The sequence below is a fragment of the Hylobates moloch genome, unplaced genomic scaffold, assembly GCF_009828535.3.
Source record: "Hylobates moloch isolate HMO894 unplaced genomic scaffold, HMol_V3 SCAFFOLD_19, whole genome shotgun sequence".
In the NCBI taxonomy this organism is placed as follows: Eukaryota; Metazoa; Chordata; class Mammalia; order Primates; family Hylobatidae; genus Hylobates; species Hylobates moloch.
Window position 1 is genome coordinate 63,043,431 of NW_026652294.1, and position 17,303 is coordinate 63,060,733.

The following is a 17,303-nucleotide window of genomic DNA, read 5'->3' on the forward strand; positions in this document are numbered from 1 at the left end:
ATGACTTCTTTTCCTCTGGGAAGATACCCAGTAGTGGGAATGCTGGATCAAATGGTAGTTCTACTTTTAGTTCTTTTTTTTTTTTTTAATACTTTAAGTTCCGAGATACATGTGCTGAATGTGCAGGTCTGTTACACAGGTATACATGCGCCATGGTGGTTTACTGTACCCATCAACCCATCAACTACATTAAGTATTTCTCCTGATGCTATCCCTCCCCCAGCCCCCCACTCCCTGCCAGGCCCCAGTGTGTGATGTTCCCCTCCCTGTGTCCATGTGTTCTCACTGTTCACCTCCCACTTATGAGTGAGAACATGCGGTGTTTGGTTTTCTGTTCTTGTGTTAGTTTGTGGAGAATGATGGTTTCCAGCTTCATCCATGTCCCTACAAAGGACATGAACTCATTTTTATGGCTGCATAGTATTCCATGGTGTATATGTGCCATATTTTCTGTATCCAATCTATCATTGATGGCCATCAATGGTTGGTTCCAGTCTTTGCTATTGTGAATAGTGCCGCAATAAACATACATGTGCATGTGTCTTTATAGCAGCATGATTTATAACCCTTTGGGTACATACCCAGTAATGGGATGTTTGGGTCAAATGGTATTTCTAGTTCTAGATCCTTTAGGAATCGCCACACTGTCTTCCACAATGGTTTAACTAATTTACACTCCCACCAACAGTGTAAAAGCATTCTTATTTCTCCACATCCTCTCCAGCATCTGTTGTTTCCTGACATTTTAATGATGGCCATTCTAACTGGTGTGAGATGATAACTCATTGTCGTTTTGATTTGCATTTCTCTAATGACCAGTGATGATGACCACGTTTTCATATGTTTGTTGGTTGCAAAAATGTCTTCTTTTGAGAAGTGTCTGTTCATATCCTTTGCCCACTTTTTGATGGGATTTTTTTCTTGTAAATTTGTTTAAGTTCTTTGTAGATTCTGGATATTAGCCCTTTGTCAGATGGATAGATTGCAAAAGATTTCTCCCATTCTGTAGGTTCCCTGTTCACGATAGTTTCTTTTGCTGTGCAGAGGCTCTTTAGTTGAATTAGATCCCATTTGTCTATTTTGGCTTTTGTTGCCATTGCTTTTGGTGTTTTAGTCATGAAGTCTTTGCCCATGCCTATATCCTCAACGCTTTTGCCTAGGTTTTCTACTAGGGTTTTTATGGTTTTACGTCTTACGTTTAATCCATCTTGAGTTAATTTTTGTATAAGGTGTAAGGAAGGGTTCCAGTTTCAGCTTTCTGCATATGGCTAGCCAGTTTTCCCAACACCATTTATTAAATAGGGAATCCTTTCCCCATTGCTTGTTTTTGTCAGGTTTGTCAAAGATCACATGGTTGTAGATGTGTGGTGTTACTTCTGAGAGCTCTGTTCTGTTCCATTGGTCTATATATCTGTTTTAGTATCAGTACCATGCTGTTTTGGTTACTGTATTCTTATAGTATAGTTTGAAGTCAGGTAGTGTGATACCTCCAGCTTTGTTCTCTTTGCTTAGGATTGTCTTGGCTATGCGGGCTCTTTTTTGGTTCCATATGAACTTTAAAGTAGTTTTTAACAGTTCTGTGAAGAAAGCCAATGGTAGCTTGATGGGGACAGCATTCAATCTCTAAATTACTTTGGGCAGTATGGCCATTTTCACAATACTGATTCTTCCTATCCATGAGCATGAAATGTTTTTCCATTTGTGTCCTCTCTTATTTCCTTGAGCAGTGGTTTGTAGTTGAAGGTCCTTTACATCCCTTGTAAGTTGATTCCTAGGTATTTTATTCTGTTTGTTGCAATTGTGAATGGGAGTTCACTCAAGATTTGGCTGTTTGTCTGTTATTGGTGTATAGGAATGCTTGCGATTTTTGCACACTGATTTTGTATCCTGAGGCTTTGCTGAAGTTGCTTATCAGCTTAAGGAGATTTTGGGCTGAGACAATCGGGTTTTCTAAATACACAATCATGTCATCTGCAAACAGAGACAATGTGACTTCCTCTTTTTCTATTTGAATACCCTTTATTACTTTCTCTTGCCTGATTGCCCTGGCCAGAATTTCCAATACTATGTTGAATAGGAGTGGTGAGAGAGGGCATCTTTGTCTTGTGCCAGCTTTCAAAGGGAATGCTTCCAGTTTTAGTTCTTTAAGGAATCTCCATACTATGTCCATAGTGATTGCACTAGTTTACATTCCCACCAGCAGTGTAAAAGTGTTCCCTTTTTACCACATCCATGCAACATCTGTTATTTTTTTATTTTTAAATTATGGCCATTCTTGCAGGAGTAAGGTGGTATCTCACTGCGGTTTTGACTTGCATGCCCCTGATAATTAGTGATATTGAACATTTTTTCATACTTTTTTGGCCATTTGTATATCTTCTTTTGAGAATTGTCTATACATGTCCTTCGCCCAGTTTTTGATGGGATTATTTGTTTTTTTCTTGATGATTTGAGTTCCTCGTAGATTCTGGATATTACTCCTTTGTCAGATGCATAGTTTGTGAACATTTTCTCCTAGTCTGTGTGTTGTCTGTTTACTCTGCTGACTATTCTTTTGTTGTGCAGAAGCTTTTTAGTTTACTTAGTTTTTTAGTTTAATTTTAGTTTAAAGATCTATTTATCTTTGTTTTTGTTGCATTTGCTTTTGGGATATTGGTCATGAACTCTTTGCCTAAGCCAATGTCTAGAATAGTTTTTTCAATGTTATCTTCTAGAATTTTTATGGTTTCAGGACTTAGATTTAAGTCTTTGATCTTGAATTGGTTTTTATATAAGGTGAGACATAAGGATCCAGCTTCACTCTTCTACATGTGGCTTGCCAAGTATCCCAGCACTACTAGTGAATAGGGTGTCCTTTCCCCACTTTATGTTTTCGTTTGCTTTGTCAAAGATCAGTTGGCTGTAAGTATTTGTCTTTATTTCTGGGTACTCTGTTCTGTTCCATTGGTCTACATGCCTATTTTTATACCAGTACCATGTAGAACCAGGACCTAAATCTAAATCCGAATTCACATTCAGTGTTCTCTTAATTAAAACCTGCTGTGTACAAGAATGTTCATAGCAACATTATTCTTAATAATCAAAAACTGGACACTACTCAAATGCCCATCAATAATAAATGGATAAATGTAAGTGTGGAATGTTTACACAATACTATACATCAATACAAAGCTCTCATATGATATGCATGAATTTCAAAAACATAATGTTGGAGGAAAGAAGCCAGAAACAAAAGAATATATACTTTATGATTCCATTCATATAAAGTACAAAAAAGTGGCAAAATTAATCTACACTATTAAAAACCAATATAGTAGTTATCCATGTAGAAGGGCTTTTGATCATTTTCTGTTCCGTGATCTGGGTGCTTGTTATGAGTGATATAGCTATCTAGGCACATTTATTTTTATATATTATATGTAAACAGAAAGGCTTTATTTAAGTCCAAGGGCTATATAACAGATAGCTTTTGAAGATTAAATCCAGTGACTTTTTCTTTTCCAGGCACCATGCTCTAGCCCAGTGATTTCTAAACCTGGCAAAATCAATGAAAGAGGCAGTGCTTCTTGAACATATAGATTCTCAAGCTAGAGATTTGGATTCAGATTATATGTGATGGGGAGCCTGGAGTATATGTTTAAGACAAACAAAAATCCCTTTGTGATTCTGTTGATTATTCATGGAAGAAGTGCTTCTAAAGTGACTAAGAGAATTTTGAACTCCTTTTTCCATATATGCACAGCATAAAAAAATTAATGTAAAGTAGATAAATGTTCACAAAATTGCCAGAAGACTTTTTATACATACCCAGCTAAGTCTGTACATCAAAAGTCAGTCAACGAATCAAAATCTTACCTCTAACCCTGTATGGGATGTACACACAACAGCGAGGAGTGATATACAATCAGGTTACAACCCTAAACTTGAGAAGAAATAGAAACAGTCTTACCACAGAGCTTTTCTTGGATCCTATGTGCCTCGGCTAATCTTTCCTCAGCAGCCTGTCTTCCAAGACCAGCTTCCTTTCTAGCAACAGCTAGGTCATATTCCAGATTTTGTTGCAATGCTTCTCCCTTTTCAACCTCGGACCGTAGCTTGGCAATCTGGCTCTCATATCTTGCCAGCTAAAAACAGATTCCTGATATCAACATGTGTCCAAAGATTATGAGATCATACACTCAAACATTTAAGTTTCTTAGAGAAACTTGTTTCCATAATATATACAAGGCAAAAATTTATAAATTTATATATTCTGAATCACTGGAAAGAAAGCACTACCTTATAAAATGACACTCATTATGTTTTTTATTTTAGAGAATCCACTAGAGGAAAAGAAAAAAATCTTGTAAGAACTTTTTATAAAATTAAAGATAAATTACATGTTTTAATCAGAAATAGTCACACCTAGGCCAGGCACGGTGGCTCAATCCTGTAATCCCAGCACTTTGGGAGGCCAAGGCAGGAGGATCACTTAAGCCCAGGAGTTCAAGACCAGCCTGGGCCACATGGGGAGACCCTGTCTCTATAAAAATAATAATAATTGTAATTATAATAATACAAAAATTAACCAGGCATGGTGGTATGTGCCTGTAGTCCCAGCTACTCAGGAAGCTGAGATGGAAGGATTGCTTGAGCCTGGGAGGCAGAGGTTGCAGTGAGCAGAGACCATGCCACTGCACTCCATCCTGAAGGACAGAGCAAGACCGTCTAAAAAAAAAGGAAAGAAAAGAAAATATTCATACCTAAAAAACAAAAAAAAAAAATGCATGATACATACTAAGCACTTAAAAATTCATTCTTTCCTCTCCTCCTTCTATTCCCTAAATGAAACCAATAAACAAATTGCATCAAAGTATAGTTTAATAAATATTGTCTGTATTATTTCTCTTGATTATGATATCACTGATCATAAAGTAATAAAAGTGCCAATTTTGCAGGGATTTAAGTTAACGAATATCGAATTTGTGATCCTTCTGAAGTAGCATGAGAGAAGGTCAGAGACAACTGGCTTGTCAATAGGCTTCATCAATGAGAGGCACATGTGGAATGACTGACGGCAGGAGAAGTGAAGATGCCAAGTTATTTCTGCCTTTCTAGATCTACCTCTAGCAGTTATCCCTCTCTTGTCTGTGGCTGCAAATCCTTGTGGATAGTCCCTCCTTCCATGGGCCTTGCTTTGTCCAGTTCTAGCTCTAATCAACCTTGGGAATAGAAGCAGTTCTTAATGTTGGGCTGTCTTAATCTCCTCTAGTTGTCTTTTCCACTTTTCTAGTACCTGTGTGACCAATACCCACTACTAATGTCCCTTTGTTGTAAGACTTAGAATGGTTTCTGTTTTCCTAACTGAACACCCAGTAATGTTGCTCTTAGTATCAGAAATTGTCTGAAGATGGGTTTATAATATTGGGTGGCTAACATATTTAAGCCTGAACACAGTGAAAGCCTCTTTGCAGGTAGAAATGGGATTCTAGTGATCTACAGCATACAGTGGGATCACAGTTCTTTAAATTATGGTGTGCAGTTGTTTAGGATGAAGTGCCAGTTGAAAACAAGCCTTCGGAAAATGAAGTAATGAACGCACTTAACTATGATGCCAGTATTGATTTACTATAAGGCCTGAGGGATAGAAAGGCTAAATCTCACTATACTAGAGAATTTACAAAAACAAAATGATAATCTCAGAGCTTTAGAATCTAAGTTCAAGACAGTCAGAAAAACTACAGAGTTTTTATGATGACTTTAAAATAATTGCTTATTTAGTACAGCCCCAGGGCAGATAAGGTTATGAACAAACCTGAAAATATAATTATGGGAAATGCAAAATTACAAGTTCAATGAAGAGTTTCACCAAGTTTCTTCTGTTAAGATGGTATCAGCTGGATATTAAGTAGGAAGAACATAGGATGAGGACTTTCAGAATTAAACAAACCTAAAAACTATGAACTCTCAAATCTCCCCTGAACATTCCTTACCAAAAAAAAAAAGCAGCCTCTCCTCTCTGACTGAGGTAACCAGCCTTTCCTTGCTGAAAGATTTAGGAATGACCACACCTGAAGCATCTGCCTTGCAGGAGGATTTGCAAGAGCCACCTACACCACTCTGTTCACCACAGATTGACTCAGATCTCAGTATGCTACAGAAGGAAAAATGCAGTCTGCTCCAGGAGGAAATAGCTTATATAGCAGAAGAACTGAAAGCTCTTGCTAATCTGGTATTCACAGGAACTTGGAGAACGTGTACAAGATCGATGTGGATTTCGTAAGTTAACTCTTAACAGTTTTGCTTGGATGGTTGACTGAAAATTGAATTCAACATTAGCCTACAATCATTTCATAAGGTCAAAATACTAGTACTTTCCTGGCATAATACAGAGACTTAAGAACATGGGAGTGGTTTTGTGCAAACCAAAGCCTCTCTTTTCCTTGACTACGTCCTCTTCAAGGGCACAAAGTACATTACTTAAAATTAAAATGCTGGCCAGGTGCGGTGGCTCACTCCTGCAATCCCAGCACTTCCAGAGGCTGATGAGGGAGGGCTGCTTGAGGCTAGGAGTTTGAGACCAACCTGAGCAACAGAGCAAGACCCCATGTCTACAAATAATAACAATAATAAATTAGCCAGGTGTGATGGCACACACCTACAGTCCTGGCTACTTGGGAAGCTGCAGCATAAAATCACTTGAGCCCAGGAGTTCCAGGCTGTAGGGAGCAATGATCACATCACTGCACGCAAGCCTGGGCAACAGAGCAAGACCCTGTCTCTAAAAAAAGATTTAAAACAACAAATATATATATACATGTATACATACACACACACACACACACACACACACACACAGTAACTGAAATATGATATATGATATGTAGCTGTATTTTTTTTTTTTTTGAGACAGAGTCTCGCTCTGTTGCCCAAGCTGGAGTGCAGTGGCATGATCTCAGCTCACTGCAACCTCTGCCTCCCAGGTTCAAGTGAGTCTCCCACCTCAGCCACTCAAGTAGCTGGGATTATAGGTGCGCACCACCACACCGAGCTAATTTTTGCATTTTTAGTAGAGACAGGGTTTCGCCATGTTGGCCAGGCTGGTCTCAAACTCCTGACCTCAAGTGATTTACCCACCTCAGCCCCCTAAAGTGCTGGGATTACAGGTGTGAGCCATGGCACCCATCCTGTAACTATAATTTCTAAAATGTGATATGTATCTGTGATTTCTATTGATGATACTCAAAAGTACTGCTAACACTACTATGACTTGTTAAAAGGAGGACTGGCTGGGTCAAGCCCTTCAGAACTGAAGGAAATGCTTAATATCAGTTAGAGGTTAATAAAAATAAAATTATAAGTTTTCCCCATCTATGTTCACAGATTCCCTGATTTCTCCTTCGGAGGACTCCAGCTTAAGAATCCCTGCTCTCAAGAGTACTGGCTGGGTCACACAATATCTTCAGGCCACAAAGCCTACGGACTAGTCCTAAGTTTCCAGTATTTTTTGGCTAAAAGAAGTTATGTCAGCCAGGTACAGTGGCTCACACCTGTTGTCTCAGCACTTTGGGAGGCCAAGGCGGGTGGATCACTTGAGCCCAGAAGTTCAAGACCAGCCTGGACAACATGGCAAAACCACACCTCTACAAAAATACAAAAAATTAGCCAAGCATGGTGGCACACGCATGTCTGTAGTCCCAGCTCCTCAGGAGGCTGATGTAGGAGATCACTTGAGTCCAGGAGTTCGAGACCAGGCTGCAGTGAGCCAAGATCACACCATTGCACTCCAACCTGGGTGACAGAGTGAGACCCTGTTTCACAAAAAAAAAAAAAAAACAGTTATGTCACTCTCCTTTACCCTCTCTCTTTCTAATTTATCTGGATTTTCTTGCTCTGTCATCACTATCTGGGCCAATGAGATATCTGAATAGCCTCACAGTCTTCTTGTCCTATTTTCCACAACTTTATTGTTACGCTCAAATGATTCTAAAAACCTTACGGTATTTTCCCATCCCAATCATCTACATCAATGCAACTTAGTCTCATCTGGAATGTATGAGTCTATAAGCAATTCTTCTCCTCATACCCTCTTGTCTACTAATAAATCCTTTCAACAGTAATCTATTATTTGAATACCTATCAAAGAAACCTGTAGCTCAGAAAAATGAAGTAACTTGCCCAAGATCCCCCAACAATAAAACTCCGAGAGAAGTCTTTAAAGATATTTTGTGCCAATCACTGTGCATGATTTGTGTTTGCATTAGGAATACCTGATAAGGCAAATATGGCCTTTGTTTTTAGATCACTGCATTCTTCTCTGCCTTGCTTCCTGATGGGTACACTTGGAGATTATATGGCTAAAAAATTTAACTACATAATACAAGTATGATCATCTAAAGAAATAACTGAAGGGCAGGCACAGTGGCTCACTGGCTCACACCTGTAATCCCAGGACTTTGGGAGGTTGAGGCAGGTGGATCACTCGAGGTCAGGAGTTCGAGACCAGCCTGGCCAACATGGTAAAACCCCGTCTCCACTAAAAATACAAAAATTTGGCCAAGCGCGGTGGCTCACACCTATAATCGCAGTACTTTGGGAGGCCAAGGCGGGTGGATCACAAAATCAGGAGTTCAAGACCAGCCTGGTCAAGATGGTAAAACCCTGTCTCTACTAAAAATACAAAAATTAGCCAGGCACAATGGCAGGCACCTGTAATCCCAGCTACTCAGGAGGCTGAAGCAGGAGAAACACTTGAATCTGGGAGGCAGAGGCTGCAGTGAGCCAAGATAGCACCACTGTACTCCAGCCTGGACAACAGACTGAGACAAAAAAAAAGAAAAAGAAAAAGAAAAAGAAATAATTGAAAAAATAATAATAATTGGTAACATAAATCTAGAGTTGAACCAATTATAATTTCCTGTTTTAAGAAAACTGTCTTCCTTCCCTAAGATAATTTCTTATCTCTTTAATGTGAACATATACTTCAAAACATTTTGATCAAATAAAAGAGAATAGTGTGTTCTGCTGAGAAATCTAATGACAACTATAAACATATTATGAAAGAATATATTTATTTTTATTTTATTTTTTGTAGATACAGGGTCTCACTCTGTTGCCCAGGCTGGTCTTGAACTCCTGGGCACAAGCAATCCTCCTGCCTTGGCCTCCCAAAGTGCTGGGATTACAGGCATGAGCCACCACACCTGGCCCTTTTCATATATTTATTCAATACACAACTACTGACGGCCTACTATGTGCCAGTAAACATGAGCAATATGGAGACAAAGTGTGATCACTGTTTTCAGCTCTCAGGGGGTTTACAAACTAAAGAAGAGCAGGTAAGCAAGATATAAATGTTTTAGTTCTAAAATATCTGTAACAGCAACATGTTGTGGAAGAACAAAGTAGTAGCCGGTTTCACTTAGAGAGACATTAAAAAGTTTCCCAACATGAGAACTGCAGAACTTAGCAAAAGGGAAGAAAAACATACTGTTTACACTTAACTGTCAATAAATTACAGCTACTATTACAGTACACAAGCACTTTCCAAATTTTATTTCACTTAATTATCACAACAACCCTTTGGGACCAGCAGTTCACAATGAGAAACCAATGGTGTACAGGATAAATAAGTAGCCCAAGATGACGCATCTTGTAAATAGAACGGCCAGGAATGAATTGAGCTCTGTGTAATTTGATATTCGTCCCACTACACCAGGTGGCCTAAACTGAGTTTTAAGAATAAATAAGATTTAGCAGAGAAAAAAGGAGAAAAAACACAGCAGAGAGAAGAGGCATAAAGATATGACTCATGAATTATCTTAGAAGGGAAGGAAAACTATCTTGGAATATATATATATACATATGAAATATATATACACACACATACATACTAATAAAATAATGGCTTATAAACTAAGACAATTTATGAATTGAACTATGATTAAAAATTCCATACTCAAATTTACTTAAGAGATTGCTCCACAATTGAGACCTTAAAGGAACCTAAATTATGATTTCAAAAATGTCTGATTTACAAATCCTTTAATCATCAAACATGTTCATAAATTAATAATTTTAATCAGTTGAACCCATTAATTAAAATAAATCTAAGATAACATACAAATAAACATAATTCATTAAAGTTCTACTTTAACACTTATGCAATTACACTACATTTTAAAATCATGTTTTCTTTATTACAATTTCCTTTTTAAACCCAAGAATGGTATAGTTATAAAAGTTAAACATGGAGTTTTTCATATGAAATAAATCTAAAAAATCAAACTCAACTTTTAACATTATTTGAGATGAAAATAAATCGTACCTCTGCACTGCGTTTGGTTGTTATTTCTAATTTTTCGTTTTTAGCCCGACAGAGTTTCTTCCTGAGATCAGCAGTAATATCCAACTCTGTTTCATTTTTAAGTATTTGTTTTACATCCAATGAGGCATTCTTCAACCTATAAAATGAGATTACAGTAAAATGTATATGCTTCTCATAAAGCACGTTTCAGAGCATTTCTGTTATTTCTGATAACTTATTTTTCAAAAAACAAAGAGAACATGACATGGTTCTTGACTTAGAGTTCACAATCTAGCAAAAGATGTCCATTGCAAAAGCTATGCAGAAATACAAAGTAGTGTATACAGATAGATAGATACCTAGCAACAAACCAATGTCTAATGGGAAATTACCACATTATTCAAGATTGCTACTTAAACTGTCTGATCATATCACAAGCTGGATAATTTGGGAAGAGACTGCGTTCTCCCACTTTTTTTCTTTGTAAATAATATATTTTGTTTCTTGTAAATGTAACACATAATACAAAAAGAAAAATGTCAGACTAAAGCACACTACTCTCTCCCAAAAATAAAAATTAAAATTGAAAATTAAAATAACAGCAAACAGAATTTAGAGGTATAAACTCACAAGAGAAAGAACACAAAAGATGAGATAATAGCAACAAATTACTGGAAGCTGAAATGCATGTGGACAAGTGGTAACTGATAACCCTCAAAAGCTCAGTAATTGGCAATACCTTTGAAAATGGAGGTAAAAGTAGAGCAGAAAACAGGAGAATTATTTGAAAGTCTGTCAACAAAATAATTACATCCTCAGATCCCCTATACCACACAACTGGGTACCTATCTCTTTCCCAGTCTGGCAGAAAAACACTAGGGGTTTATTCCCTGGAGAGGATAAAACGGAGGGTCTCTGGATCAGAAGACATTAGATACAAATGACCTAAGTTTTTTATACTATATACAAGAAGCTTGAGTTAAAAGTTATATAATGAAAGAGCGCTCTAGAGTTTTAACACTACTTGTCTTGCCAGAATGTTCTTGCCAGAACGATGGCAGTCAAGCAGAGATTGGAAGTGTCTTCCCTACAGAACCTAAGAAACCAGGTGAAAAATACCTAAAGATACTGATGCCGGTGGTTCTCTAGCAAAACAGCTTAACCATATAACCCTACAGAGCACGCCACAAACACAAAGCCTCACACACTGAGCTTCCAGTCATCTTTTTTAGGTTAAGCCCCTACTCTTCAATATAAGCAGACAGCCAACAATCACCAAAAGTTTAGTAAGCATCTAATATGATAAACAGAGACCAAAAATATGGTGCATGGAAAGAAGTATGCCTTGAAAGACTATGCAGAAAGATGACAACTTAGAAGAGGGAAAAAAAAAAAAACTAACATTGTCTCCTAAAAAAATAGGAGAGAGTATATCATCCATATGTCACATCCATGACTGCAATAAGAAATGAAATATTCAGAGAAAAAAAAAAAACAGCTCTTAAAAATCAAAAACACAGCCGGGTGCAGTGGCTCACGCCTGGCCTCCAAGCACTTTGGGAGGCTGTGGCAGGCAGATCACTTGAGGCCAGGAGTTCAAGACCAGCCTGGCCAACATAGTGAAATCCTGCCTCTACAAAAATACAAAATTAGCTGGGTGTGGTGGCTCATGCTTGTAATCCCAGCTACTTGGGAGGCAAAGGCAGGAGAATCCTTGAACCCGGGAAGCAGAGGTTGCAGTGAGCAGAGATCACACCATTGCACTCCACCCTGGGCAACAAGAGTGAAACTCCATCTCAAAAAAAAGAAAAGAAAAAGAAAAGGAAAAGAAATCAAAAACACAAACTAAGAAAATGAAAAACTAAATAAATAAAAAGAAAAGAAAAATCTCCCAGAAAATAAAGCAAAAAAAGAGATGGAGATGAAAAATAGAAAATTTTTTAAATTAGAAGACTGTCCAAGAAGTTCAAAATCTAAATAAAGGTGCACAATGAGAAAAAAATAAATTTATAACATTAAATAGTCTTAATATTTTGTAAGCATTGTTCTAAGCATTTTACATATATAAACTTATTTATTCTTCACAATAATCTCATGAGATTGGTACTGTTATGACCTCTTATTACCCAAGTTCACAGGGCTAGTGAGGGGCAGAGCTGAAATTCAAATCCTGAAAGCCTGGCTCCATGATATATCCTCTTAACCACTGAAATACAATGTCTCTCTGAAGGGGAGGAAACTGTTATAGAAAAAAATCCATGGAAATAGGCAGATTCCGAAGGATATAAGTTTCAAACCAAAAGGGCCTATTAAAAGAGCACAGGTTAAATGTATGGAAATTTCAGAAAACAAGGAACAAAAAAGTAGTTCCTCCAAACTCTAGAGAGAAATAAATAGGTTTTATACAAAAGACTAAGAAATATGTTTGACTATAAAAATCCCTGAAAGACAACCTAGGCAATACCATCCTGGACATAGGAACGGGCAAAGATGTCATGACAAAGATGCCTAAAGCAATCACAACAAAAGCAAAAATTGACAAATGGGATCTAATTAAACTTAAGAGCTTCTTCATGGCAAAAGAAACTATCAACAGTGTAAACAGACAACCTAGAGAATGGGAAAAAAAATTTGCAAATTATACATCTGACAAAGGTCTAATATCCAGCATCTATAAGCAACTTAAACAAATTTACAAGAAAAAAAAAAACACTAAAAAGTGAGCAAAGGACATAAAAAGACACTTTTCAAGAGAAGACACACATGCAGCCAACAAGCATATGAAACAAAGCTCAGTATCAGTGATCATTAGAGAAACGCAAATCAAAACCACAATGAGATACCATCTCACACCAGTAAGAATGGCCATTATTAAAAAGTCAAAAAATAAGGCCGGGCGTGGTGGCTCACGCCTATAATCCCAGCACTTCAGAAGGCCAAGGCAGGTAGATCACTTGAGGTCAGGAGTTTAAGACCAGCCTGGCCAACATGGCGAAACTCCGTCTCTACTAAAAAATACAAAAATTAGCTGGACGTTGTGGCGGGCACCTGTAATCCCAGCTACTGGGGAGGCTGAGGCAGGGAGAATTGCTTGAACCTGGGAGGAAGAGGCTGCAGTGAGCCAAGATCATGCCACTGCACTCCAGCCTGGGTGAAAGAGTGAGATCCATCTCAAAAAAAAAGTCAAAAAATAATAGATGGGGGCAAGGATGCAGGAAAAAAGGGAACACTTACTTATACACTGATGATGGCGAATGTAAATTAGTTCAACCATTCTGGAAAGCAACATGGTGATTCCTCAAAGAGCTTAAAACAGAACTGCTATTCAACCCAGCAACCCTATTACTAGGTATACACCCAGAGGAATATAAATCATTCTACCATAAAGACATATGCATACAAATGTCCACTGCAGCACTATCCACAATAGCAAAGGCATGGAATCAACCTAAGTGCCCATCAATGACAGACTGGATAAAGAAAATTTGGTACATATACACCATAGAATACTATGCAGCCATAAAAAATAATGAGATCATGTCTTTTGCGGGAACATGAATGGAGCTAGAGGCCATTATCCTTAGCAAACTAACCCAGGAAAGGAAAACCAAATACCACGTGTTCTCACTTATAAATGGGAACTAAATGATAACTCATGGACACAAAGAAAAAAATAATGGACTACTTAAGGGCAAAAGGTGTGGGAAGGAAGAAGAGCAGAAAAATAACTATTGGGTACTAGGCTTAGTACCCGGGTGATGAAATAATCTGTACAACAAATCCCCATAGCATGAGTTTGCCTATATAACAAACCTGCACATGTATCCCTGAACCTAAAATAAAAGTTAAAAAAAAATGTCTGACATCATTTCTCAACAGAAACACTGGAAATTAGGAAATAATGCTGCAATGCCCAACAAAATTCCAAGGGAAAAATCATTTCTAACTTAGAATTTTATACCCAACAAATTATCATCCAAAGACAAGACTACAAGAAAGACAATTTCAGATCTGCCAGGCCTCAAAATATTTATCTCCCATGAACTTTCTCAGGAGACTAATGGAACATTTACTCCATCGAATTAAGGATCAAAATGAGAAAGAGAAAGACATGGGATTCTAGAAGTAGGGCACTCGACACAAGAAAATAGCAGAGGGATTTCCAGGATAGTGATAGGAGGAAATACTAAGATGACGCTTGTGCAGCAAAGCACTTAAAGGGAAATCTGTTCCAGCAGGACTCGTCAAAGCCTCCAGGAGTGATTTCTTTAAGAAGATGAAAACACACCAGGTGCAGTGGCTCACACCTGTAAACCCAGCACTTTGGGAGGCCAAAGTAGGAGGATCACTTGAGCCCAGGAGGTCAAGATTGCAGTGAGCCATGACTGTGCCACTGGGCTACAGCCTCGGTGACAGAACAAAACTCTGTCTTAAAAAAAAAAAAAGAAGATGATGATGATGATGATGAGAATAAAAAACATATTGAGAGAGATTTATGTAATTTGTTTGGAGCATGAAGTTGAATTCCTGGTAAGTTCATAGAAACTAAGCAAACAAACCAAATAAGAAACCAGGTAATTATTAATCCAAGCAAAATAAAATGTACAAGAAAGTAAAAAATGTCACTGAATACTACTACATGGGCTCAACTTAAAGTTTTCATAACTATAATGTAAACATTGAATAACTAATTTAAGATTATAATATCACTAAATATAGAGAACAGAACGGGAAGCAGGCAGGAATGAGAACTAAATTATGATCTTCTGTACCAGGAAGTCAGTAGACAACAGTTAAAACTAAAAAACTCAATTAGCAACATGAAAAAAAAAATTTTAAGAGATGAAAAATACCACCTCAGAGAGTTGAAAAAATGATTGTTTTTAGGAATCTAGAAAGTGGATTTGCCTCAAAGAAATTAGTACTGCTGTTTTCTGTAATGACACTAAGTAAATTTATAGCACAATGGATTATTTAAATAATGTGCACATGTGACTTTTTTTTAAAATAAGACTAAAATAAAACTAAGAGAATCAATGAAACCAAAATTTGGTTCTTTGAAAAGAGCAATAAAGTTAATAAACCTTTAGCTAGATTAACAAAGAAAAAAAAGAAAAAACTCAAATTATGAAAATAATGAAGGAGGAAACATCATTACCATCTAGAAGGATTATAAGGGAATATTCTGTAAAACAGTATACCAACAAATTAAACAATTCAGATGAAATGGATGAATTCCTAGAAAAACACAAATTACTGAAACTAACTCAAAAGGAAATAAAAAATCTGGATAGATCTATAACAGATAAGGATATTGCATTATCTAACCACAGAAAAAGGCCAGGCACAGATAGTTTCACTGGCAAATTGTACCAAACACGTAAAGAAAAAATAATACCAATCTTTACGTAACAGGAAAAAACACTTCTCAACCCATTCTATGAATCCGGCATTACTCTAATACCAAAACCAGACTAACTTATCACAAGAGGGGAAAACAGATTAACATCCCTCATGAATACAGATGGAAAAATCCTCAACAAAACATTAGCAAACCAAGTAGCCGGGCATGGTGGCACCTGCCTGTAGTCCCAGCTACTTGGGAGGCTGAGGTGGGGGGATCACTTGAGCACAGGAGTTCAAGGCTGCAGTGAGCTATGATCACCACTGCACACTGGCCTAGGTAACAGAGTAAGACCTCATCTCAAAAAAAAAGAAAAAATGGGCAAACCAAATCCAGCAACATCTTTAAAAGATTATACAACACGACTAAGCAGGATGTATCCCAAAAATATAAAATTAGTATAACATCTGAAAATTAATTGATGCAATACACAATTTTAATGAAAGAAAGAGGCTAGGTGTGATGGCTCATGTCTGTAATCCCAGCACTTTGAGAGGCCAAGGCAGGAGGATAGCTTGAGGCCAGGAGTTCGAGGCTAAGTGCTGATAGTTCCAGCTACTCAGGAGGCTGAGGCCAACCACCTGAGCCCAGGAGTTTGAGGTTGCAGTGAGGTATGACCAGACCACTGCAATCAAGTCTGGGTGACAGAGCAAGACTGTCTCTAAAATTAATTAATTAATTAATTAAATAGAAGACAAAAACTATATGATTATCTCAACGGATGCAGAAAAAGCATTTGACAAAATCCAACACCTATTCATGATAAAAACTATCAACAAACTACAAGAAAATTTCCACACCTGAAAAAGGACAGCTACAAATAACCTACAGCTGGCATCATACTTAATGGTGAAAGACTAAACGCTTCCTGTAAGATCTGAAACAAGAAAAAGAAATCAGCTATTAACACTTCTAGTCAAGATGTATTGGCTGGGTGCGGTGGCTCACGCCTGTAATCCCAGTACTTCGGGAGGCCAAGGCGGGTGGATCACGAGGTCAGGAGATCGAGACCATCCTGGCTAACACGGTGAAACCCCATCTCTACTAAAAATAAAAAAAATTCTCCTGGCATGGTGGCGGGCGCCTGTAGCCCCAGCTACTCCGGAGGCTGAGGCATGAGAATGGCGTAAGCCTGGGAGGCGGAGCTTGCAGCAAGCCGAGATCGCACCACTGCACTCCAGCCTGGGCAACAGAGTGAGACTCCGCCTCAAAAAAAAAAAAAAAAAAAAGATGTATTGGAGATGTAGATGGTGCAATCGTGCAACACAAAAGAAATAAAAGGCATGCATAGTAGAAAAGAAGAAGTAAAACTGTCTTTAATTACAAAGGACATGATTCTGAAAGAAAATTCTAGAAATCCACTAAGAAAAAACAGACTAGAACTAAAATCAATTTCAGCAAGGTCACAGAATACAAGATCAATATACAAAAATCAATTATACTTCTACATACTAGCAATGAACAATCCAAAAACAAAATTAAGAAAACAATTCCATTTATAACAGCATCAAAAATAATAAAATAAATTTAACAAAAGAAATGCAAGGCCAGGGATGGTGGCTCCTACCTGATCCCAGCACTTTGGGAAGCCAAAGCAGGAGGATCACTTGAGGC

The 17,303-nt window shown here is 37.7% G+C and overlaps 1 protein-coding gene across 8 annotated transcripts in view; it reads right to left on the minus strand.

The window, feature by feature from the left end:
* CCDC171 (coiled-coil domain containing 171) overlaps positions 1–17,303 on the minus strand; it is a 443,161-nt gene that overhangs the window by 410,353 nt on the left and 15,505 nt on the right. For all 8 annotated transcript variants that reach the window (XR_009210997.1, XR_009210996.1, XM_058431106.1 and 5 more), the window contains 2 exons: positions 10,307–10,442; positions 3,950–4,124 (listed from right to left, as the gene is read on the minus strand). Coding sequence is in view for 6 of the 8 variants with exons in the window: in XM_058431106.1 (XP_058287089.1) it covers positions 3,950–4,124; positions 10,307–10,442 (311 nt within the window). In the remaining 2 variants the exon portion in view is untranslated. The remainder of the gene's footprint in view (positions 1–3,949; positions 4,125–10,306; positions 10,443–17,303) is intronic.